General features: G+C 32.6%; 2 protein-coding genes across 2 annotated transcripts; one reads left to right on the plus strand and one right to left on the minus strand.

Annotated features, from left to right (window-relative positions):
- Positions 1-7,678: 7,678 nt before the first annotated feature.
- Positions 7,679-9,101, minus strand: LOC147394390 (uncharacterized). The gene is made up of 3 exons (XM_086453285.1): positions 8,538-9,101; positions 8,225-8,459; positions 7,679-8,133 (listed from the first exon to the last, which is right to left on the minus strand). The coding sequence occupies exons 1-3, from the start codon at positions 9,009-9,011 to the stop codon at positions 7,679-7,681; spliced, it is 1,164 nt and encodes a 387-aa protein (XP_086309411.1). The 5' UTR covers positions 9,012-9,101.
- Positions 9,102-17,820: 8,719 nt separating this feature from the next.
- LOC147394391 (myosin-6-like) lies at positions 17,821-22,491 on the plus strand. The gene is made up of 9 exons (XM_086453286.1): positions 17,821-17,916; positions 19,046-19,116; positions 19,205-19,304; positions 19,411-19,467; positions 20,309-20,365; positions 20,466-20,546; positions 20,639-20,721; positions 21,207-21,384; positions 21,470-22,491. Exons 1-8 carry the CDS (start codon positions 17,821-17,823, stop codon positions 21,301-21,303), a joined length of 642 nt encoding a protein of 213 aa, XP_086309412.1. The 3' UTR covers positions 21,304-21,384; positions 21,470-22,491.
- Positions 22,492-24,981: the final 2,490 nt, after the last annotated feature.

Here is a 24,981-nt window from a genome sequence, read left to right on the forward strand (position 1 = left end):
CAGAAACAAAACAAATCCTATAAAACTTAACCCTTAATTATTAATCAAAAACTAAAAAATTCCTCCATAAATTTCCTGAAACCTGTATAAGCATACCCAATTCAAGATTCTACACAAAATCCAGCATCCAAGTAACAATTTTACCAAAGAAATCCATAATTCTATATAAAAAAAAAATGAACAAAAACTCCAAAATTCATGAAAAAAAAACTGGTTCAATAATACCCCATATAAGTTGGGTATCTTTAAAAATCAAATTATCAGAAACACAATAAATCCCATAAAACTTAATCCTTAATTATTAACCAAAAATCAAAAAATTCCTCCATAGATTTTCTGAAACCTGTATAAGCATACCCAATTCAAGATTCTACACAAAACCTATCACTCAAGTAAAAATTTTACCAAAAACATCCATAGTTCTATAAAGAAAATGAACAAAAACTCAAAAATTCACGAAAAAAAGAACATTCAAGACGAAATAAATGGGATTTATCATAGTAAATGAGGTTTAAAAAGCAAAATCTTTACAAACCTCAAATCTAGAGAGCCTTGGTAAAAAAAACCACAATGAGTTGAGCTTCTACGCCTTTTGTAGGGATAAAAACCATAAAAAAGATGAAGAGGGAGATGAACAGAGAGAGTGCGTTATAGACAGAGAGAGTGCAAGAGGGAGATGAAATGAAAGAGGGAGATGTACAGTGTAAGAGGGAGAGAGGAAATAAAATGAAATGTTGGCGCCAAAAATTCGCGATTCTTCGACGATTTCCGCAAATTGCTGTCGGTGTTGCTGTGTTCGTGGCCATTCACAACCAAAACGCCTGAAAAAAAACAGATAATTCTCTGATTTACATATGAATTAGGTAGTGTTAGCAAAAGTTAGTGTTGCAATAGAAATTCCCTTATTTACATATGAATTGGGTGGCATTAACAAAAGTTGGTGTGGCAATAGAAACTCTCTTTATAATCCCATTTAAGGCTGTCGATGTATGCTTATTGGTTCGGAGGTAGTAATATTCAAATCCAAAATTTTTATCTAATATCTGAATTCGAATTCGAATTGGATATTATTCGATATCTGATAGGATAATATAATTATTTTCATTATTAAAAATAATTATTATTTATTATATTATTTATATAAAAAATTAATCAAATAAAATACTATAATATAATATATTATTTCGATTCGGATATTATCAAATTCGAAATGTTAATATCCGAATCCGTATCCGATAAGGATTCGAATATATAAAACTATCCAAATATATTTAACATATAAGTATTTTTAAGATACATCTCCTAAAAAATATATATAGTCGATTAATTCGGTTCAATTTCTAATCCAAGGTGGTTCATTTTTTGGATGACTCGGTCGAGATGAGGAGTTGAGTCAATTGATCTGTCGAAAGAAAAATTTTGCCGCTTATACCCAAACAAACTAAATGTGTTAACGACGAATCGTTAATTACTACCATTAAAGATTGAATTACCGACGTTTAAAAAACGTTGTAAAACATATTTTATAAACTTAATTAATTTTTAAAAATGATCAGATTAAATTATCGACGATTATCAAGAAAAAAACCATTGTTTTATGTGTATTAGTGGCACATGAAGACTGTTCCCATTGCGGTCGGTGCTGCTGCAGTTACCACTGCTACAGCACCGTTATCCCAACGGTAATACACCTTCCCAGTCCTTTAATGAAAATCGATATGAAAGGAGATTAATTGAGTGCCCTATTAAAGAAGGCTGATTGGTAGACCCAATATCTATCAGTACTCACGATCAGGGGAGTACCCAGGGAACTCATAAGTTAAATCTTTTTTATACATTAAAAATATTCGAGCCAATTAATGGCGTTTCCATAAACTGCCGTTATTTTTAAGTATTACCGACGGTTTAATAGAAAAGTGTCGTTGCTTCTTGTGTATTAGCGACACATCATGCTTGCTAATACACAAACATGGGTTAGAGGTTTTGGAATGGGCTGATTTTTCATGAGGATGATCTCTACGGTGAGGAGATCATCCTCACCAAAAAACAGCCCATTCCAAAACTTCTAGCCTTATGTTTATAAGTTGAAAAATCATGGACCGTCCATTTTTTTGTAAACCATTTTTGATGGGGTTAGAAGTTTTGGAATGGGCTGATTTTTGGTGATGATGATCTCCTCATTGCAGAGATCATCCTCACCAAAAATCAGCCCATTCCAAAACCTCTAACCACCCATGTTTTGAAAAATGTTTTACCAAAATGTTTGTTTCTTAACATTTCCCTATATATATATATATATATATATATATATAGGGGAAAACATATGTAAAAATAATGTAACATTAATAAATTTTCAAAATATGGGTTAGAAGTTTTGAATTGAGCTGATTTTTTGTGAGGATGATCTCTATGATGGGAAGATCATCAGAAAAAAAAAATCAGTCCAATTTGAAACTTCTAACCCTATTAAAAGTGATTTAGAATGTGGACTGTCGATTTTTTGTCAATTTTTATCAATAATTTGTAAATTACTTTTGATGGATTTAGAAGTTTATGATTGAGCTGATTTTTTGTGAGGATGATCTTCTCATCATAGTGACCATCTTCGCAAAAAATCAGCTCAATCGAAAACCTCTAACCCGTATTTTGAAAAACCATTGGTTTTTCATCGATCAAATTAACGGCAGTTATAGACACGCCGTTATTTATAAGTATTAGCCACAATTTTATAAAACTGCCGTTGTTTCTTTAGTATTAGCGGCACATAATAACCGCTGTTAAATCATTTTTTATACATTTAAAAATTAATCGAATTAATTAACGGCGTTTATATAAAAACGCCGTTATTTATTTATTATTCGCAGCGGTTATGGGGAAATTGCCATTGTTTTTTATGTATTAAGGGCACAACATAACCGCCATTAACTCGTTTTTATACATTTAAAAATTAATCGAATTGATTAACGACGTTTTTTAAAAACGCCGTTATTTTTATGGTATTCCTAGCGGTTATGTAGAAACGGCCGTTGTTTCCTATCAATTAGGGGCACATAACAACCGTTGTTAAATCATTTTTTATACATTTAAAAATTAATCGAATTAATTAATGGCATTTTTATAGAAACGCCGTTATTTGTATGGTTTTCCCAGCGGTTATGTAAGAACTGCCGTTATTTATTACGTATTAGCGGCACATTGTAACCGGCGCTAAATCGTTATTATACCTTAATAAATTAATCAAATTAATTAATGGCATTTTTATTAAAATGCTGTTATTTGTATTGTATACCCAGCAGTTATTTTGGAACTGCCGTTGTTGGTTAACAATTAGAGGCGACTTTTTGAAAATGCCGTTAATGTTCTGCCGCAAAAAGACGCTGTTTTTGTAGTGGTTGTATGTGATTTTATTTACTAAAAGTCTTTTTTTCTATTTTTTATATCTTTTTTAAAAATATTAAACTTATTTGCTCATCAAAATGAAATTATGATTATTTAATGAGCCCAACTCAAAATTATCTAAATTTGGGCTAACCCGAACTCAACCCGATTTTATAATATCAAGCGTAGGTTGAACTTGGGTTAGTGAACTTAGGCCTAATGGTTGAGTTCAGTTGAGCTCGGTTTGAGGGTTTTACTACTTGGGTTGAGCCTGGGTTTACCCTCCAACCCAACCAAGTTGCAATCATATCTAAAATTGATGCTCTTAGTGACATTCTTGACGTGTCAGTGAACAAAGATATGAATCTTTTTCTCCAAGATAGAGAAGGAAAAGATCTATTCACATGCCATGTCAAGAGTGCCAGTTTATCATTAGTCTTATTTTTTATCCAATAAACCGTTGACTTCAACTTTGGGTTTTGGTGACAAGATCACTGGTTGGACTTCATACATTTTGATAAATTAAGGGATTTTCTCTTCTATTTTTTCTTTTAAATTGATGGAAAGTAAAAGAAAATTTCATTAGGAAAAGTGCAATAGCCTCCCTATATATAATCCACGTACAAGAAGCTCTAAGATAGTAGATAGAACCATAGTTTGACAAGAGTCAACTCATAGATTTTTTCGAGAGTATGTCCTTAAGGGAGTTTATAAGTGTAGTATGCCCTTGATTGAGCTGGCCTAATTCCATTGATTGTATAGGAAAAAAGATTTACCTCACCCCAAACTCGTATCATGATGAATATCTCAATCTTGATCCCTGTAAAAATTCTCCAATTTAGGAGGGGTTTCAAAATCAAGACCCTTTGATGATTAAGTTTGCATTGAAGCATGAAGGATGAATTATAGAATAAATCAAACGTTCTTTACTTGTGTATTGGATTTATTATTTATAGACTTTGAGGATTTTTCTCACATTAATAATTCTTCATGAAAATCTTGTAAATATCTTCACATCCACTTTGGATTAGGATATTTCAATTTTTTTTCTTTTTGATTTTGTCTTGCACTAGATTTCGTCATAATAATAATCACTTACAAAATTGATTTGAGAATATAACTTGTATTAGAATCCTAGAATTATTGGAACACTTTTGGTAGGATTCAATCTAATTTTCTAGTTATATCTGTAATATTTCTCCTTGATGAACGGACTACTTGGCTGTATTTAATTGTGTATTTTGGGTTCTGATACATGTCACTCAAGCCATATCCTTTCAAGGAATCAGTCTAGTTTACTTGCAACTGTCTCAACTAGATACATTTTTTGCAGCGGATAATTTTATCCACCGCTATAGGGACACCACGCATACCAAAAAGTTCACCCTATGCTTATTCAGGCTATATAGCAATGGAAAAATATATTCGCCACTAGAAAATCATTGTTTTTATATAAAAAGATTAGTTAAGTGAATTGTTTTTATCAATTTTTTTTTAATTGAATATAGTAGCGGATTAGTATATCCACCACTAAAATAATCAATTTTTTTCGAAGAGTTCTCTATATCAATTTTTTTTCTTTTTAAATTGACCATCGCAGTGGATTAATAGATCCGCCAATAAAAGAAATAAAATATTTTGAACTTCTTTAGATTGAATATAATAGCGGATTAATATATCCGCCACTAAAAAAATCAAAATTTTTTTTGATTTAGTGAGTTCTCTTTATCTATTTTTTTAAAATTGAATATAGCAGCGGATTATTGTATCCGCCACTAAAAAATTCAAATTTTTTTTTTGTTTAGTGAGTGCTCTTTTTCTATTTTTAAAAAATTGAATATAACAACGGATTATTGTATTCGCTACTATAAAAAATTAATTTTTTTAAATAAAAATGTCGATTTAGTGATGAGTTATGTAGCATATTATGTTAATTAAAAATTGACCTATTGCAGCAGATATTAAGATCCGCCGCTATATGATGTATAGTCTATTAATTTAAAATTGACCTATTCCAACGGATATTAAGATCCGCCGTTATATGTTTTATATTCTATTAATTAAAACTTAACCTATTACAGCAGATATTAATATCCGTCGCTATATGTTGTATACTCTATTAATTAAAAAAGTGATCTATTACAGCGGATATTCAGATCCATTGCTATATGTTGTATATTCTATTAATTTATCAAATTGATCTATTGCAGCGGATATTAATATCCGTCACTAAAGGTATTACATTTAACAATGGAACATATTTTCCGTTGCTACATTCGCCGCAATAACTTTTACTGGCGGAAAAATTATCCTGTAACGACGAAAAATTCCGCCACTGTAGACCAAAAATGTTTTAGTGTCAATTTGTCTCCACCATTTTTGGATTGATGATGAAGTTGCTAAATTCATCAAATCCTAAGTTGTAGACCTCTCCAATTTGTTGTTGGAGGTATATCGATATATAAAATCCAGTTTGCATTTCTACTTAATCGAAACAAAGACAAAGACTCATTATATACAACAATTTTAATTAATTTTTATTGTTTTTCTTTTTCTCATACAAGAGAAGATTGTGCAAGAACCAAAACAAATTAATATCTAACTTCGGCTAGGTATTCATCATATATATATATATATATGTAATAATGAAACGGAAACTCTAAATTCTAAGTCATATATATGGATTTAGCTATTATTTTGCTCAAGTAACAATTTAACTAAAAGAGAAAATATCATATAAAATGACTTTAATTTCTATCTAGATTCCTATCGGTTCTAATTGCAAAATTCCAATCAAATAGTGGGGCTTACACCCCCTTCATTTTTCGTTAGGGGGCTAGGCCCATCTTGGTTTGTGGCCACTAATAAAATGAACCAGATTTGAGTTATGTAACATTAAATTAGAACTTATGTTAGGCCGTGTATTTTCGAGTACAAAGCAAAGCTCGTTGTATCTACAAGTAGGTGGCACGAGCAAATGCATAGGCCCTGAAATTTTAGGATTTTTGTATTATTAAAATTTTCTATAATATTTTTAAAATATTAAATAAAATATCTAATTTTATGTCATATTTAATCTATATAATAGTGTAGAACAGTTGTCTCCCACTTTTGTCTCAATCTTTATCCCCTTATGAACAATGTATCTCAAGCCCACCTTGGTATAAATCCTTATCCCGTAAAAGAACATCTCTGCATAAACTTTCAATTTTGCTGCTTTTTCTCTCATCTCACTTTAAAAAATGCCCTATAATTTTATTATATTTTCTCTTTTGCCCTCACAACCGGAAAAAGGATGCAAGTCACAGTCCATGGGAAACTTTAGCTAATGATTTAATATGATATAAGGTTATTTTATAATTTAAAATATAATTAAGGTGAGTTTGAAGTTAAACGTGATAAAATATATTTTTATAATTTTAAAAAACTAACTTGGCTATTAGGGTAGTGGGATTGAAATTTTAAAATGTAAGGGCCCTTTTGTAATTTACATAACCTTTTACGCTATCCATTTAACAAATAAGAGTGTCAAGGATTCAGTAGAAAACTTTACCACTAAAATGATTTATATTAATCCCTAAACAAAGTATGATCACTAGGATTAAATTACGATGGGCCTCGCCCATTGGGTTTTAAATCATTTTAGTGGGTGGGAAGAGAGTCCATTTCCCCTCCTAAGATTGAAAATGGTCCAAGGTGAAAATATAAATTTCAAGGAAAATAACCAATCGAAAGCCTCAAAATTACATCTTCGAAAGAAAATCACTTTTCCACCAATTTTTCATGCCCAATTAATAAGAACCTTAATTGTTTCTTTGATGGCTAAATTTAAGGGATTTACTTACTATGAGGAGGCGTTGCTGATGCGGTCCGACATTGCAGGAGGATTTGCTGCTACTTTAGTTGTTGGAGGAGGGCTTGTAGCTGCATTTATGCTTTGTTTGGAAAAGCTGTATGTAAAATTGCTGATGCTGAATTAAGTTGCTGAAGCTGAGAGAAAGTTGCTGTTGCTGTTGCTGAAGCAACTTGCTGAATTGAGTATATTGTTTGGTAACATGCTGTCTAACTGTGCTGTTAAGATGTTGAACTATTTGGTAACCTGCTGTCTAAAAATTGCTGAATGAAATTAAAAACAATATTTAAAAAAAAAAGATTATTTATCTGATATAAGTAATAATATGTTAACAATAAGTATAAACATAGGATTTAATATTAAAAAATAAAAATAAAAATTCAATTTCATTTTTTCTATACTAACATATTTAATGTCTATCAAATAAATAATTAGAAAAAATTTACATCATGTATATATGGCATTATAAATTTGTTGAGCAATCTCATCTCGTACAATATTCATATTAGCAACCAATTCATCATCAACTTCATTTGGTGTCGTATTAGATGCGCCTCCTCTATCAATGTCAATATTTTCATCCTCATATTGTGTAAACCAACTATCAGTAACTGATTGTTGTCGAATGAAATTATGTAAGGCCATGCACACACATACAATACGTATCTGAGTCACAAAAGAGTATGAAGCCATCCGTTTCAAAATTGGGAATCGTTTTTTCAGTACACCGAAACAGCGCTCAATAACGTTTCTGCACGAAGAGTGATAATAATTGAACCATTCTTCCTTCGTTCTTGGTCCATTTCCTCTACGAAAATCATGAATGTGATACCGTGTATTACGATATGGTGCAAGATATCCTCGCATATTTTGATAACCTGCATCAACCATGTAATATTTTCCTAAGACAATTAAGATATTTTTTCAGTAAATTTAAATTACCTTAATGGATATAAAAAATATCAAAAATAAAATAAAATAACATTTCATTACCAACAGGAGGATGTGGGAAATTCAAACTCGGATCGCTAAGCGCAGATTGAAAGACTCGCCAATCGTGTGCTGAACCTTCCCATCCAGCCAAAACAAAAGTAAATTGCATGTCAAATGAACAAATAGCCAAGACATTTTGTGTGCATTCGGTCTTTCTTCCTGATCGAAATGGTATTTGTTTGTCAAATGGTATAACTGCAGGTATATGAGTCCCGTCAATTGCACCCACGCAATCCTATTTCATTTAAAAGTAAACATTAAACAACTATTATGTTATTGATTATATTAATTCAAATATTAAATAATCAATTACCTTAAACCATGGAAAATATCGTCGATCTGCTAATATTTTTGGTGGTGTGACGCTCAAGTCAGGTGCTTTTATTAAGTCATGGGCAAAACTGTATAATGCTTGTAATACGTGATGAAAATATCGACTTATCGTTTCACCAGAATGTTGGAATCTATCCTGATTATTTCTATTCCTAACATTATGTCCAACTGTATATAAAAAAATTGCAATTTGTTCTTCAACTCTCACTGCTCTACTATCTTGAAGTAATCCTCTATCTCTCATAAAATAACATAATCTATTGAAGACATACTTATCCATACGAAAATTGTCGTAACAAGGCACTGGATTGTCTGAATCAAGTATTTCTCTGACATATGAATCACCAGAAAGTAGTGAAGTTCGACATGGTTGCTTCATGCGTCGATTCCTTGTACGGTAGTAATGCCACAATAAAATAAAAAAGAAAATTTTCTTCTTTGTGCTATCATCCATCTGATATTACATATATGCAAATCACATAATTATAAATAAATAATAATTCATAATTATCCAATCATATAGAGTTTAAATGAAAAATAAAAAAATTAAACACAAATATTTCTACCAACCATAACGTAAAACTATTAAGTAAAAAATGAATTTAAGAATTCAATAAACTAAAATAATGTCTTCTAACAACTATAGTAATAAAAAAATATCACTATTCTATTATAGTATTTAATATAATTTGTAATCATAAATCTACTCTATACTCATAAGATTGTCCATTACGAGATCCCATGAGCCTCTTCAAACTTCATTTTAATCCACTCTGATGCAGACATACGGTCAATATCCATCAATCCAACAAAAATCTCCCTGTTAGAAGATTCTTTGAACAATTTGTCAACTAAAAACATCCATACTGGTCCACATCGATCCATGTCATTGAAAGTACTCAACAAGTTGATGCATGAGATAATAGAAGTGTCTTTCTTTGCGTTCTGCGTCATTTCTTGTTTTTTTAAATCCGCCTCTATACTATCAGCCATCACAGAAAGCATTCTATGGACTTCAATATCGCCTATTTTTGCATTCCTTTTCGCATTCACACTTGTGGTAGAAGAGGGGTCAAACTCACTGGATCTCTTATGACGTCTTCTAGGCATCTCTTCAACAGATTTTTCAACTGGATCAATTGAAGTATTTGGTACTGACCCTTCATTCACATCATCAATATCTGCATCCAAATCATCGAGAGAAATACGACTATCTTGCATGATTGAAGAAGACGTCTCGTTTGGAGTCATACAATATTTTCCAGTTGCAACGGTCCCACCAAATATTTGGTCTAGTTCATCTTCGTACTCTAGTGCCTTATATCGAAATTGATTGGAATGTTTATTTAACTGATAAAAGATATAAAACATAATCAGAAAAAAAAAAATTTAACTAACTCATTTAACTTCAATTATCATATAAAAAAATTACCAAAACATATGACTTCCATTGTTCATCAGTTGCTTCAAAGGATCCTGTATTTACATCCCATCCTAATCCAGATTTCATCCTAAGATTCTTCCATGCTTTCCATCTATCTTTCACGTAATCCCAACGATGCTTGTATTGAACTTTGGTGTAAGATTTTTTTGACTTTTCTTCAAAGATAGTTATAAAATAATCATGTCCTTTTGATGTTAGACCCCCTCCTCCTTTACCATACTTTTGAACTACTTCAACATAACATTCCACCCAAATTTTATGTATTGTTGAATCCCAATATGCTTTTACTGATGGTTGACTAGACATTATCTTGATGAAAACTACAAAAATAAAATTTAAATTAAAAAAAAATTAAGAAAAAGAAAGTAATAAATAAATCCACATAAAATCTTAAATCTAAAACAAAATAATCGAAGAAAAAAAAATGAGAATTTCTATTAGCACCCCAAGTTTTACTTATTCTCAACCATTCACCTATTTTATTTATTTATTATTAAGGTTTGCCTCTAATTAGAATCTCAACAGAATAAAATATTATAGTAATCATTCAAACAGTAGAGTCTTTTTAAAAATAACATTATTATTAGTCTTAAAGGTGATTTAATAATGTCCATTACACAAACGGTTGAGATGGGTGAATAGTCCCAAGGAGTTTTAGAAAATTGTAAATCTAAAATAATTCCTAAAAAATAAGAATTCATCTTTGGAAAATTTTAACCTCTTCATTTATCTCAACCACCCTTTAATAGAGATCCGGGGCCTGCCAATGAATTGAATATTTTTCCGATGCCCAATCTAATCCGATAAATATTCGTCATATAAGATCGTTCTCAATCCAACGGTTGAAATATCACCTTCATGCCATCCCCAATTGAAAGCTAAAAATACACTCAAAGTAGTGTATAATGTTTTTTTTTTTTTTTCCATCAAAATCTAGGTTGAAGGTGGCATGAATAATAAAAATAGTTAATGATTATTTCAAAGGGTCATGTTCAAGGGACATATGAGAAAACATATGTAAAAACAATGTAATATTTATAAATTTTCAAAATATGGGTTAGAAATTTCGGATTGAGCTGATTTTTTGTGAGGATGATCTCTATGATGGGAAGATCATCCGAAAAAAAAATCAGTCAAATCTGAAACTTCTAACCCCATTAAAAGTGATTTAGAATGTGGACCGTCGATTTTTGGCCAATTTTATCAATAATTTGTAAATCCGTTTTGATGGGTTAGAAATTTCGGATTGTGCTGATTTTTTGTGAGGATGATCTCTATGATGGGAAGATCATCCAAAAAAAAAAAAATCAGTCAAATATGAAACTTCTAACCCCATTAAAAGTGATTTAGAATGTGGACCGTCGATTTTTAGCCAATTTTATCAATAATTTGTAAATCCGTTTTGATGGGTTAGAAATTTCGGATTGTGCTGATTTTTTGTGAGGATGATCTCTATGATGGGAAGATCATCCAGAAAAAAAATCAGTCAAATATGAAACTTCTAACCCCATTAAAAGTGATTTAGAATGTGGACCGTCGATTTTTGGCCAATTTTATCAATAATTTGTAAATCCCTTTTGATAGATTTAAAAGTTTCTGATTGAGCTGATTTTTTGTGAGGATGATCTTCTCATCATAGTGACCATCCTTGCAAAAAATCAGCTCAATCCAAAATCTCTAACCCATATTTTAAAAAATCATTGTTTTTTCATATATTTTTACATATGGCCCTTGAACCACCCCCTATTTCAATTAATAAAAATAAAAATAATTAGAAAAACAAAATGGGCAGATGGTGATGATCATTCTCATTGTTAAGGTGGCATGAATAATAAGAGAATAGTTAATGATTTATTTTCCAAAGAGTTGATATAGTTGGTGTTGCATTAACAAAATTTGGTGTGGCAATATTATTTCTATTTTTTACTCAAATTTCTGACCACAGAAACATTCTGTGGCTGTGTAGAATGGAACTCTCCATCGTTGTTTCTCTTTTCATCTCAAACTCGATTCAGATTCGGAGAAGAACATGAACCAGTAGAAGAGACCATAACTGATTCACACCACTCTCTCATGTTTTGGGGTGAGTTGTGGGTGAGAGAGGGTGTTGAGAGAGTTAGCCATTAATGGAGGTGTTGGGACGAAGAGAATGAGGGTGAGTTTAGGTTCGATTGAGTTGTTGGAGAAGATGACAATGGTGTCAAGATTGAAGATTTGTGAGTGAATGAGGATTGAAATCGATGGGTGAACGGAGGTATTCTTCTTTCTCTTTTCTCTTTTTTTTTTTTCCCCTTTTATCTCCTGAATTTTTCGATGATTAACGTTGAAAAAAAAAAAAAAAAAAAAAAAGAGGAAAATTTGCTTACCTGATAGAGTTGCAGAGGATGGAAGTTCTTGATTGTAAGAGAGAGAGAGAGAGAGAGAGAGATTGGCGCTAATTTTTCACTCAATTTTTTTGCGGTTCCATGTGATTTTGCGGATGCTCGATGAACTATTAGTAGTCGAGTGAATCAGCAGATTTTGACGAAGCAATCGGCAATTAAAAAGACTTCTAATCCATCCCAAACACTAAAGTTTCAAAAATGGACGGAGTTCGGCATGATTTTAGCCGTGAGAAAGCTTTTCCAAACAGACCATTAGTACACGAGGGGTTAATTTCTTGACACCTCAGGGGAAAACTGCAAATTGTGCTCCTTTTATATATATATGAAAGTCGTTCGTGGGACATATGTAAAAACAATGGTTTTTGAAAATATGGGTTAGAGGTTTTGGATTGAGCTGATTTTTTTGTAAGGATGGTCACTATAATGAGAAGATTATCCAAACAAAAAAGCAGCTCAATCTTAAATTTCTACGTCCATCGAAAGTGATTTACAAATTATTGGTAAAAAATCGATGGCTCACATTCTAAATCACTTTTGATGGGATTAGAAGTTTCAGATTAGACTATTTTATTTTTATTTTTTTATTTTATATTTTATATTTTTATGATCTTCTCATTATAGAGATCATCCTTATAAAAGTTCAGTTCAATCCCAAACTTCTAACTCATATTTTTAAATTTTATTATTATTACATCAATTTTACATATATAAATATATATATAAGGGGATGGGTCATGGGACATAGGCAAGTACCACGCAGATTCTATCACAAAGAACCGAGCTAGGAGTGGCTTGTCAGAGCAATAGAGCTGAGTAGCTTTGAGGTAAACTTAGATTTACGTCTATGATAAATAAATAAATATATATATATATATGGGAAATATTCAGCAACAAACATTTTGGCAAAACATTTTTCAAAACATGGGTTAGAGGTTTTGGAATGAGCTGATTTTTTGTGAGGATGATTTTTACGGTGAGGAGATCATCATCACCAAAAATCAGCTCATTCCAAAACTTCTAACCCCATAAAAATGGTTTACAAAAAATGGACGGTCCACGATTTTTGAACTTGTAAACTGGGGCTAGAAGTTTTGGAATGGGCTGATTTTTGGTGAGGATGATCTCTACGAGGATGATCTCCTCACCGTAGAGATCATCCTCACCAAAATCAGCCCATTCCAAAACCTCTAACTCATGTTTTGAAAAATGTTTTGCCAAAATGTTTGTTGCTGAACGGGATATATATATGGGTAGCGTTCAATGGCAAACTTTTTGGCAAAACATTTTTCAAAACATGAGTTAGAGATCATCCTCACAAAAAATCAGCCCATTCCAAAACTTCTAACCCATGTTTACAAGTTGAAAAATCATGGACCGTTCATTTTTTGTAAACTGTTTTTGATGGGGTTAGAAGTTTTGGAATGGGCCGATTTTTGGTGATGATGATCTCCTCATCGTAGAGATCATCCTCACCAAAAATCAGCCCATTCCAAAACCTCTAACTCATGTTTTGAAAAATGTCTTGCCAAAAAGTTGGCCATTGAACGCCCCCCTATATATATACATCGGGCGGTTTAAGGGACATATGTAAAAACAATGGTTTTTCAAAATATGGGTTACAGGTTTTGGATTGAGTTGATTTTTTGCGAGAGTGGTCACTATGATGAGAAGATCATCCACACAAAAAATCAGCTCAATCTGAAAATTCTAAATCAATCAAAAGTGATTTACAAATTATTGGCAAAAATTGACAAAAAATCGACGGTCCACATTCTAAATCACTTTTAATGGGGTTAGAAGTTTCAGATTGGATTCATTTTTTTTTGGATGATCCACTACGTCATATTGGGTGTTTGGCGACGTCAAAATTGCGCTAAAAACGACTGCTAAAGGCTGTCGTTTTTTGCGACAGTTTTTAGCTGTCGTTTAACCGTCGTTTCAACGAAACTGACGTTAATAAGTAAAAAATTGGGGTGCCAATAGTAACTCTTAAGAATAATTATTTCCAGACCTTCGTTATTGAAGCTCGATCTCCGTCGAACTTCTTCTCTTCTCTCACTCGACTCTCTCCTCTATCTCTCTCCCGCTCGACTGCTCTCACGCTCACTCTACTCCTCTTCTCTCTCTCTACTCGTCTCTGTCTCTCCTCTCACTCTCACTCGACTCTCTCCTCTATCTCTCTCCCGCTCGACTGCTCTCACGCTCACTCTACTCCTCTTCTCTCTCTCTACTCGTCTCTGTCTCTCCTCTCACTCTCAGTCTACTGCTCTTCTCTCTCGACTCTGTTTGTCTTCGCGCTTTCTCTTGAATCCGTCGCTTTTCTCGAATCTATATCGCTTTTGGAAAGAAATCGATCGGCGTTTGATCCAAATTTTTAGGGCTTTGATGGATCTCTCTCCCTTTGCTTGGTTTGTGATTGAATCTTCAGGTATGTTAAAGTTTTTGATTGAATCTCAGATTTTCCTTAATTAATTTAGGGTTTTAAATGTTTTCTTCCTTGTTAAAGCAAATACTGTTGTGTCCTGTTGATTTAACCTTCTTCAAGACCTTGTTTGCCTCAACATACCCAACTACTGTCACCTTCTATTGTTTCTTGTTTATGTCCACAGATTTAGCTCCTAAACAAAAAACGAAAATATTGGAGAAATTTTTTTTTATGTGATATAGTTTATTCTTATAATTTTTTTTGAATGATTTGAATTGCTAGCGTATGAGGCTTTACCTAGTTTTATGTGATATAGAGTTAGTTATTGTGATTGGTTCAGGTTCATTTCCGCCGGGTTTGATTTTATGCAATCTGGCTCTATATGATTACAACTACCTAAGGAAACATGGTCTTCTCTACCTAGGCTTTTCCTTGTGGAAAGGTTGGATATAGTTCAAGGGACCATTAGTTTTCATTCATGTAACTTTTACTTGGATTCATGTCCTGGTATCCTACATTGACTTGAGATGGCAATACTAGACATTTAAGAATAAACCTACTTGTTTGGGTAGGTGAGGGCCTAGTTGTTGAGCAACAGATCTTGGGTTTGTGATCTGTCTGCACCTTTTGAGTTACTGATCTCACTATAAACAGGCTTACGCATTTGCAACGCTAAACAATTTTTTTTTACCTAGGCCAATCGAATGGATTGCATTCGATAAATATTTTCTTTCATTCGCTTGCATCTAAATCATGTACTTTTTTTGAGCATTCAGGATTGTTTACATATGATGACTTGTCTATAACTTTATTATGATGTTGGGAAAATTTTATGTTACACTCATTGGTGATGTCAGATGATAGATAGTTTGGCTTTGTATTGGTCCACATGAGCTTATCAGAAACAGTGGACAAATATAAAAAAAGCAACTGTGTTTAGTACCCAAATAGTAGCACATGGAACTCTTTGGGACCAATAACAAGTGAATACTCTCTCTCTCTCTGAATTGGTTAATTTTAGTGGAGATGCCCCAAGTTGGAGGGTTTTACCAAGTAATCGTTGTTATCTTTTCTGGATTTGATTAATTATCAATGTCTACTGATTCACTTCCATTTACTTGTTCAAGAATTGTGCTCCAAACCCCCACCCATTTGCGTAAGGCCTAATTACTATCCTCCAATAGGCTCAAATATTAGGCCCCAACCACATTTTAGAGGCATAAATTAGCAAGATAAAAGAGTCTACATTCCATTGAGGGGCATATTTGAGATCACCAAATGCTTGGGAGTTCCTCTATTAAATTCTTTTCCTTCTTGTGATTGGACGTTTCCCACTCAAATCCGTATAACGAACCATTCAGCAAAGTTCTTGATCCACAGACAACGAAAACAGTGTTCAAGTCATTGATCAACTACCTATATGGATTGCATGTCCATGTGGCATCCAAAAACATGATCGGATGCCACATGGATGTAGAATACAAAATTTTAACAACTCTAAAAAAGACATGTTTTCACCATTGGATTTTAGACTTTTGAGAGTTCGTTCACAGTCCATTTTCAAAGTCTTTCTTAAACAAATACATTTTTTTTCTTTTAAAAATTTTATTTTTCCTGCTAAGCCATCAAGGGATTAATGAGGTGAAGATGGGTTCAATGGGATTTGAACGTAGGTCACGGGATCAACTCTCCTCAAAGCCTACTTGGCTAAATGGCACCTTTTGTTTTTTTGAGTTGTATAATGATTTATCATAATTTGACTACACCACATGGCACACTCAATCGAATCTGTTGACGTGAAAAGTTTGGGAACCATAGATCTGTACGTTTCGAGATACAAAACATACAAATCTACAGTTCTCGAACTTGTCGCATCAAGAGAGGAGAGTCGATTGAGTGTGCCATGTGGGGTAGTCCGATTATCACGACTCTTGTATAATACATCCGCAGATAAAATAATTGTATCAGCCATTTTGAATACAATATATTGTTTGTCACAAGAAATCTAATTTCAAGGTAATGTTGTGGTCCAAATGCTATTATAAATAGTAAGTGTGATATTAAAAAGTTTATAATATGAGTGTCATTTTGGAATGAAATGTTATTTGAATGATATTATTTCAAAGAGTTGTGACATAAATTCAAGGCGCACGTTTTCATTTGTCGACTTCCACAAAATAAATTTTCTGCCACCAAGTTTGACTGCTGGAGTCAAATATGGTCGCTTCTCCCACTCTTTAACAACTTACCCTTGGTCTCTTCACTTTTGCACATCTTGTAAGGTAAAATTCCTATTTGAGTACCTTTAAATTACAACTTCTGCGTTTTCTTGGTTCTTGAACATACGTTATTGAGATTCTTCTCTGCTTGAGGTAGTAGAATTAGAAGGTTTTTTTTTTTTTTTTTGAGGTTGTTTCTTCTTTGCAGATTGCTGATATTTAGTAAGAAAATTTCTAGCAAAATTTTTAATAAGCATTTTAATTTTAATTAAACAAATTGGGGACAGAAAAAACATGCAGGGTTTAGCAAATTGTGATCTGTTTAAATGTATATGTTTTAATTCTTGTTCTTCTATGTGCTACTATTATTTCTGACGATCTTAATGTGTGAGATAGAGCTAAATGAAATTTGTGATTTACTTGAACCAAGTAAGAACTATTAGGTTATGGGTCCTTGAGTATGTTATTGAGATTGTTCTTTTCTTGATGGGATGATGCATATATTTAAGGTTTGGTTTTCAATTGCTGTTTTATCGGAAATTAATTTCATAGTAATTGAATGAATTTTGTTCTCTATTCTTTGCAGATTGCTTCTTTAATGTGTACCAAAAAAATTTAGTAAGCCCAGATGTGGCTTTAAGGCTTATAATATTGGGTTCAGCCTATACCACGATATGTATCATCTAACAGACAGTAGCACGGATTGTCCAGCAATTGACAGTGTTGTTGAGGGCTGAGGTTGTTCTCCTAGTTAATTATGTTGTGTGGATATATAGAGGCAATTGGTGTCAATGGAAATCGAAAAGACTAATGAAGTAATTCCACTCTGTGTCAATGTTGGTTTTCCAATTCCAATTTCCATGCCTTTTGTGTACCAAAAAGCAAAGGTGCTAAAACACGCTCAGAAGATTTACACAAACCATCCATCTTGAAGACAGAGGTTGAAAAAAAAAAGGTGGGGGAACGAGAAAGGATGGACAGTGTTGGAAGCTTTAATCATTGGTAAGGATACACTAAATGGTAGAATTTTGAAAGTCTACGAATTTGAATACAGCCATGATGAATTTAAAACATTCCAAAATAACATTTCAAGGTCCTGGCTCCAATCCCAACTTTTACCAAATAGGTGAAAAAGTATATAGTGAGACCCAAAATATGGTACAATTTTGTTGATAGTGGACCCAAATTGAGAATAGATCAGGCCTGGGTAGGAGAGTTTTGACTCAAGAGTCCCTATCAAGTAGGTTTCGGGCCAAAACTTACCTAAGATATGGATTCTGTTCTTTCGATTATGCGTCTGATATGTTTGACCTGTGGTTAGATGGACAACAATATACTAGGTTAAGAAATAAATATTACCATAACAAGTGATCTATCAAATTCCATATTTTGGAAAACCTTGATCCCCCTCCAAAAAAAAAAAAAAAACTTGATCTTCAACACTGGGATTTGCATGATTTGATTAGTTAATCCATTCCTTCTCTTATTTTTTTTATCATTTAAATCAATGAGAAAAAATTATAATTTTTTTTCTTTTATCACAAGTGATTTTGCCACATCAATCAAGTGTTTAAGACAATGGATTTTTGATAAAAGTAAAGATTATTTTGTGGAATTACCCATGTGATATATGGAGTGTTGGTTGTATTCTAGAGTTGTGCTCGGTAGGCTATTTTAACTATTTGATTTTTTTTGTTTTTGTTTTTTGTGTATTTCCAAATTACTGGTTGGTGTGTTGTCTATCTATTTGATATATGAGGTTTAGCCACTACGTCCTATTGCTGTAAGGCATGTAAGGAGCACAAATACAAGTTGTCAGCAGCCATGGAATTCCTCTTTTAAGACTCTATGCTTAGTTATGCTGCTTATGCTCATAGGTTTAGCTCGCCACCTATGATACCTAGATACTTTATATTGCCCAGTTAGCAAGTGCATTATATTAAGCTACTAAGGATTTGAGCACCATTAGCAAGTGCATTATATTACCCAGTTAGGCTTATAATTTCCTTGTTTCAGGTCCCTCCGGTTCTTATTCAGAAGATCTTTACTCAGATTTTCTCCTATATCAACGTCCAACTTTTTAACAGGTAATAACTGTTCTGTTGTGCCGTCTTTCGACATAAATCTTTAAAAAGTTTACTGTATATATAAGGATGCTGTTACATGCTGCTTCAGTCTTCTGCTACGTCATGAGTGCTGTACATTCAGCAATGGAGAATATGTGAAATCTAGGTTGGCTGAATTAGAGTTATGGTGTGCCCAAGCAAAAGAAGAGGCAAGTCCCTTCCATGATTTTCACTAGCCTGTTTAGTTAGCTTTACTTTATTATTATTATCATTATTATTTTTTAATTATATCTGAAGATTCCTGGTTCATTGCAGTATGCAGGCTCATCTTGGGATGAACTTAAGCACATTAGGCAAGCTGTGGGGTTCTTAGTACGTCTTTCATGTATTTAAGCTTAATACGATAACTTATTATTATTATTATTATTATTGTTATTGTTATTATTGTTATTACTATTATTATTATAATTTTCATAAACATGAGGTACATTAATCTAAACCAAAAGGAACAAAGGAGGTTAAGGAGACCTACCTACTAATACAGCAGAAGAGAAAAGAGAGGAAAAGAAAATTAAAAATGTAGATACTGTCACAACTGGTTAAATTTATCTTTACTAATGAGTTTCTGGTGTATGATATGCCTTTGATTATTTGAAGTTTCTCACTTGGCTTAAGAGCTTGTTAGACTGCATGGATAGTACTAAAACTGTTGAATTTGGGGCAGACTGGTCTTAAGTATTTTGTGTATGGTATAGTGTCAACACTTGAAGCTGATATGTATATCGATATGGAACTTGCATGGATGTTGCATATTGCTATTTAATTTGTGACCTTGGTAGACCACTTCAATTTGGTTCAACTGCGAAGTTCATACTATCAATCATTTTACTGTTTGTTGTAAATTTTATTAATTATTACCTACAAAATACATTGGTGTCCAAATTAAAATTCCAATGAATATTTAAGACATGATTAGCCATACAAATTTGGAACAATGACAATCTTAAGACATTCAAGAAGGATGTTTTGGTAACAGCATGAGATTACTTGGAAAGTATATTTGGTAACTTTTTCTTAATTAGCACCCGTTGATTTCATCAACAAGTGTGTTGGTTTTATTGAAAATATAATGTTTTACGAGCATTGAATTTAGTTACTTTAAAATTTCGCCATCTTATGTTATCATCGCTTCCCTTGGTTGGTTGCTCCACAGGTTATACATCAGAAGTCAAGAATTTCCTACGATGAAATCTTCAATGACCTTTGCTTTGTAACTCTCTCTCTCTCTCTCCTCTCTTCTCTCTTCTCTCTTCTTATGTTGTGTGTGTTTATGTAGTTTGTCACACTCATTGGTACTTTGCTGTCTTCAGATTCTGAGTGTCCAACAACTTTATAGAATATGTACGTTGTATTGGGATGACAACTATAACACCCGAAGTGTATCCCAAGAAGTAAGTTCAAATCACAGAAATCATTCCCTTTGTCATCTCTTTTCCTCACAATAATTTGGAATTTTTTTCCTCTATTGTACCCATCTTCACAGGTCATCTCTAGTATGAGGGTACTGATGACAGAGGACTCCAATAGTGCCGCTAGCAACTCATTTTTGTTGGACGACAATTCTTGGTGAGATAATCTTACGTCTCCCCTCTTCATATAACATAAACTCGTACTCTGTTTAAGTCCACAATTACCTAATTCGTTGGTAAGGTGCCAACCGCCAACCTGTTTGCAGTACAGTTCGCTCTCAGTTCGTGATGCCTTCTAAGCCATCAATTGGGCTAAGATGGTTATTTGGTTTCAAACTTGCTATTAACAAAATTTGTCTGGTCAACCTTTTAGATTTGTTACGGCGAGAACATATTCATATTATACTAGCATGGTTTCTCCATTGGGGGGTTTCACATGTAAGTTTCATTTGATACTTATTTTGTCTCAAATGTTAGACGTGATGATTATTTTGTCTCAAATATTTATTGAACTGTTCTTCTTGCCAAAATGATGCACATGGCTTTGTTTTAGCAGATCTGATCATATAATCTTCTTGTTTGATGAATAGTTTGTTATTCTTCTTCTTCTATTAACACTTTCTGTTAATGGCTGCCTTGAAGGTTGGTTTGCTTACGAGTGCACCCAATGTTCACTCTCTTGCATCTTACAGAAGTTTTCGTGACATTTGTTTCTATCAATGGGAAACATGAAGGTTGATTGTTTGGAGGGGATCTATCAATGAACTTTTTGAGGTTGCAGATATTACTACTGGTGGTTGTTCCTTGGAGATGGTTCTTTGTATGTGAATGCTTATTTTAATTTTTTAGTAGTAGTTTTATCACCTTTATAATTTCTGGCTATAATAAGGATGCATTTATGGCAGCATTGTACGACGATAGATCTATAAGGGCTCATGTCAAACATTCAAGAGAATTGCTCATGTCAAACGTTCAAGAGAATTGCGTTCTCTTTCCACTCTTCAAGCCTCGTTATCAACATCACTTGTGTTATTGCATGAGACATCACGAAACACAACTGAAGGTTTTGTATATTTGGATATGTTTTGCGTTACAAGCATTAGATTGTTCATTGTTCCCTATTGGTAACATATTGTAGTTCTTTTAATTATTCCTCTTTGTTATTATATCATCTTTAACCTCTTATCAAAAAAAATTATATCGTCATGAATCCGACACTCCTTGCAGGTATGTTTATTGTCTTTAAATTTTTTATTATTAGATCATTTTTTATCTTTATTATTTGTTTAAAAGTTTTATACTGACCACTTCGAGATTTTACTTGGGATTAGGTTCAAATTCTTTTACCATCGACCTTTTTGTCCCAATTTTGAGTTGTTTCTACATATAAAAAAAAAAAGGAATTTTAAGTTTTTTTTTTTTTTTTTTTCTTTATGATTTCTGTTTTATCTGTGTCCAAGTGCTTGATGGATTGTATATCTGTTTATTTCAGAATTATTCTTTGTGATTTTTAGTTTGAACTGAATGTGGGTGTTGATTTGAAACAAGAGTGGGAGATCATTAATGATTTTTAGTTACATTTATGAAAGTTGAAGACAAGGGGTATTTGGGTCTTTTCATATTGTTAGTTGGGGTCTAGGACATCAATGTCTAACATAGGGGTATCTCCAATATTTAGTAACATGTGAAGGGGGGTAGGTGTAAAATATTTTTTTTAAAAAAAAAATACCCTATAGCGACGGTCGCTGACCGTCTCTATAAGCTTATTTTACTGTCGTTTTTTCCGACTGTCTTTGACAGTCGTTTTTTTCCGACTGTCCTGGACAGTCGTTTTTAAAAAACCACTCCTTTTAAAACGACTCTTTTTGCGACTGTAGGGGCAGTCATTTTTTATAAAAACGACTGTCTTGGACAGTCGTTTTTGAGGCATTATGACGTAGTGATCTTCCCATCATAGAGATCATCCTTACAAAAAATCAGCTCAATCCGAAACTTCTAACCCATTTTTTGAAAATTTATTAATATTACATTATTTTTACATATGTTTTTTCATATGTTATTTGATCCGATCCCACATATATATATATAGGGTTAGTCAAGAGTGAAATTTTTTTTGTGGGTGACAATAATGGCAAATTGTTTTATCCGCCACTAAAATTGTTTTTTGAGGAGAGGGGTGGGGGGCAAGTGGTGTAAACCTTCCCCTTGTAAATAGAGTGTCACAACAAAAATACACTAAAACTTCATCATTGAAATTCGGTTGAAAATTGGATGCTCAATGACCATCCATTTTCAAGGTCTTGAATCATGATAAGATAAATTGATGTGATCAAAAAAGTTTCCATACTCATTTACTAACAAAAGTAAATTTTCTTTTTCTAATCTATGCTGATATAGTAAGATTCCCGTTATTGTACAGTTTCTTTTTTTATAATATACATTGTAACTAGGGGTGCAACTTGATTCGGTTCGGTTCGATTTGAGGTCAAATTGGAATCGAACCGACATAGGTCGGTTCTACTAAATAAAAACTAGAACCGAACCAAATTCCATTGGAACAAAACCAACTCAAATCAAATTAAAGTCGGTTTGGTTTCATGGATTGTAAATATTTCATAAATTATAAGTAATATTTTTTAATGAAAAAATAAACATAAAATTTCATATAATAAATCACAAATCTATCCATAAAAAATCATTAGTTTATCCATAAAAGATCACTAATCTATGTACTAACTCTTAAAATAATTTATAATAATTATTATATACATATATATTTATTTATTGCATAGGGGTTTGGTTCGATTCTATACAAGTTTGATCTGAGAACCGAAACAAATTGATCGATTCTCCATTTTCATAATTTGAAGCCGAACCGCAATTTGTTCCAAACCAAACCAAACCACCCCAAAGCTATCGGTTTGGTTTGGTTCTAGATTTGAACCGGACCAAGTTGCACCCCTAACTTTGTTTGCTTGTTTATCAAAAAATAAAAAAAAAAGTCCAGATCCATTAAGTGCACTTCAAAAAAAAATTTATAACCTAAAATACCCTGAGAAAAAAAAAAAATTCCTACAAAAAATTTAGAATTACTATTGACACCCTACCTTTTACACATTACACTCCACTTTCTTAAATCATTTATCACAGCCAATTAAAGATTAAAACACACTCTTCGAACATCACAAACGTTTGGCTCAAATAATAATAATAAAAAAAATAGAAATAACAACAACAAAATTAAAATAAAATAAAAACTAGAGAACTTCTATTGGCACTCTGACTTTTACTTATTCTCAACTATTTATTTATTTCTTTATTTTTAATTATAGTGTAATAAGTAAAAGTTGGGGTGGCAATAGCAATTCTTAAAAAATTCATCTGGTGAATCAATCAGACCCTAAACTGTTTCTTTGATAGCTAAATTTAATGGATTTACTTACTTTTTGCAGGAGAGATTGTTGGTGCATCTGGCACCGTAGATGGAAGAGGAGGGGTTGCTGATGGTTTCGGTGCCAAGTCCCAACACTTTCTTGTAACTATGTTGCACACCTGTCCTGTGTCACTGTACCTATAGTAAATAGAGTGCCACAACAAAAATACACTAAAACTACATCGTTGAAATTCGGTTAAAAATTGGAGGCTCAATGACCGTCCATTTTCAAGGTCATGGAACATGAAAAAATAAATTGATGCCACTAAAAACAGTTTCCTTATTCAAGATCCATTAAATGCATTTGAAAAAAAAATTTACAACCTAAAAAACCCTCAGAAAAAAAAAAATTTCCTACTAAAAATTTAGAGTTACTATTGACACCCTACCTTTTACACATGACACCCCACTTTCTTAAATCATTTATCACAGCCCATTAAAGATTAAAACACACTCGTTGAACATCACAAACGTTTGGCTCAAATAATAATTCCAAAAAAATAGAAATAACAACAAAAATTAAAATAAAATAAAAACTGGAGAACTTCTATTGGCACTCTGACTTTTACTTATTCTCAACCATTTACTTATTTCTTTATTTTTAATTGGAGTGTAATAAGTAACAGTTGGGGTGCTAATAGCAATTCTTAAAAAATTCATCAGGTGAATCAATCAGACCGTAAACTATTTCTTTCATAGCTAAATTTAATGGATTTACTTACTATGTACCGTTGGTGCATCTGGCACCGTAGATGGAAGAGGAGGGGTTGGTGATGGATTCGGTGCTGAACTAGCATCACCATGACATAAAGATTTGGATAGATTGATGATGATCAAGTAGAAGAAGATATTAAGTTTGATGAGATGAAGAAAGAAATAGAGAGGAATTTGCTTCATTTTGGAATAGACTCATAAAAGAGAGGAGAGTGAGTGGAGATGTCTTTGATGAGTTTGATTGAATGTAGAAGAAAGAAGAACTCATAT

This window comes from Akebia trifoliata, chromosome 9, assembly GCF_017979445.1.
Source record: "Akebia trifoliata isolate Shusen 1 chromosome 9, ASM1797944v1, whole genome shotgun sequence".
Classification (NCBI taxonomy): Eukaryota; Viridiplantae; Streptophyta; class Magnoliopsida; order Ranunculales; family Lardizabalaceae; genus Akebia; species Akebia trifoliata.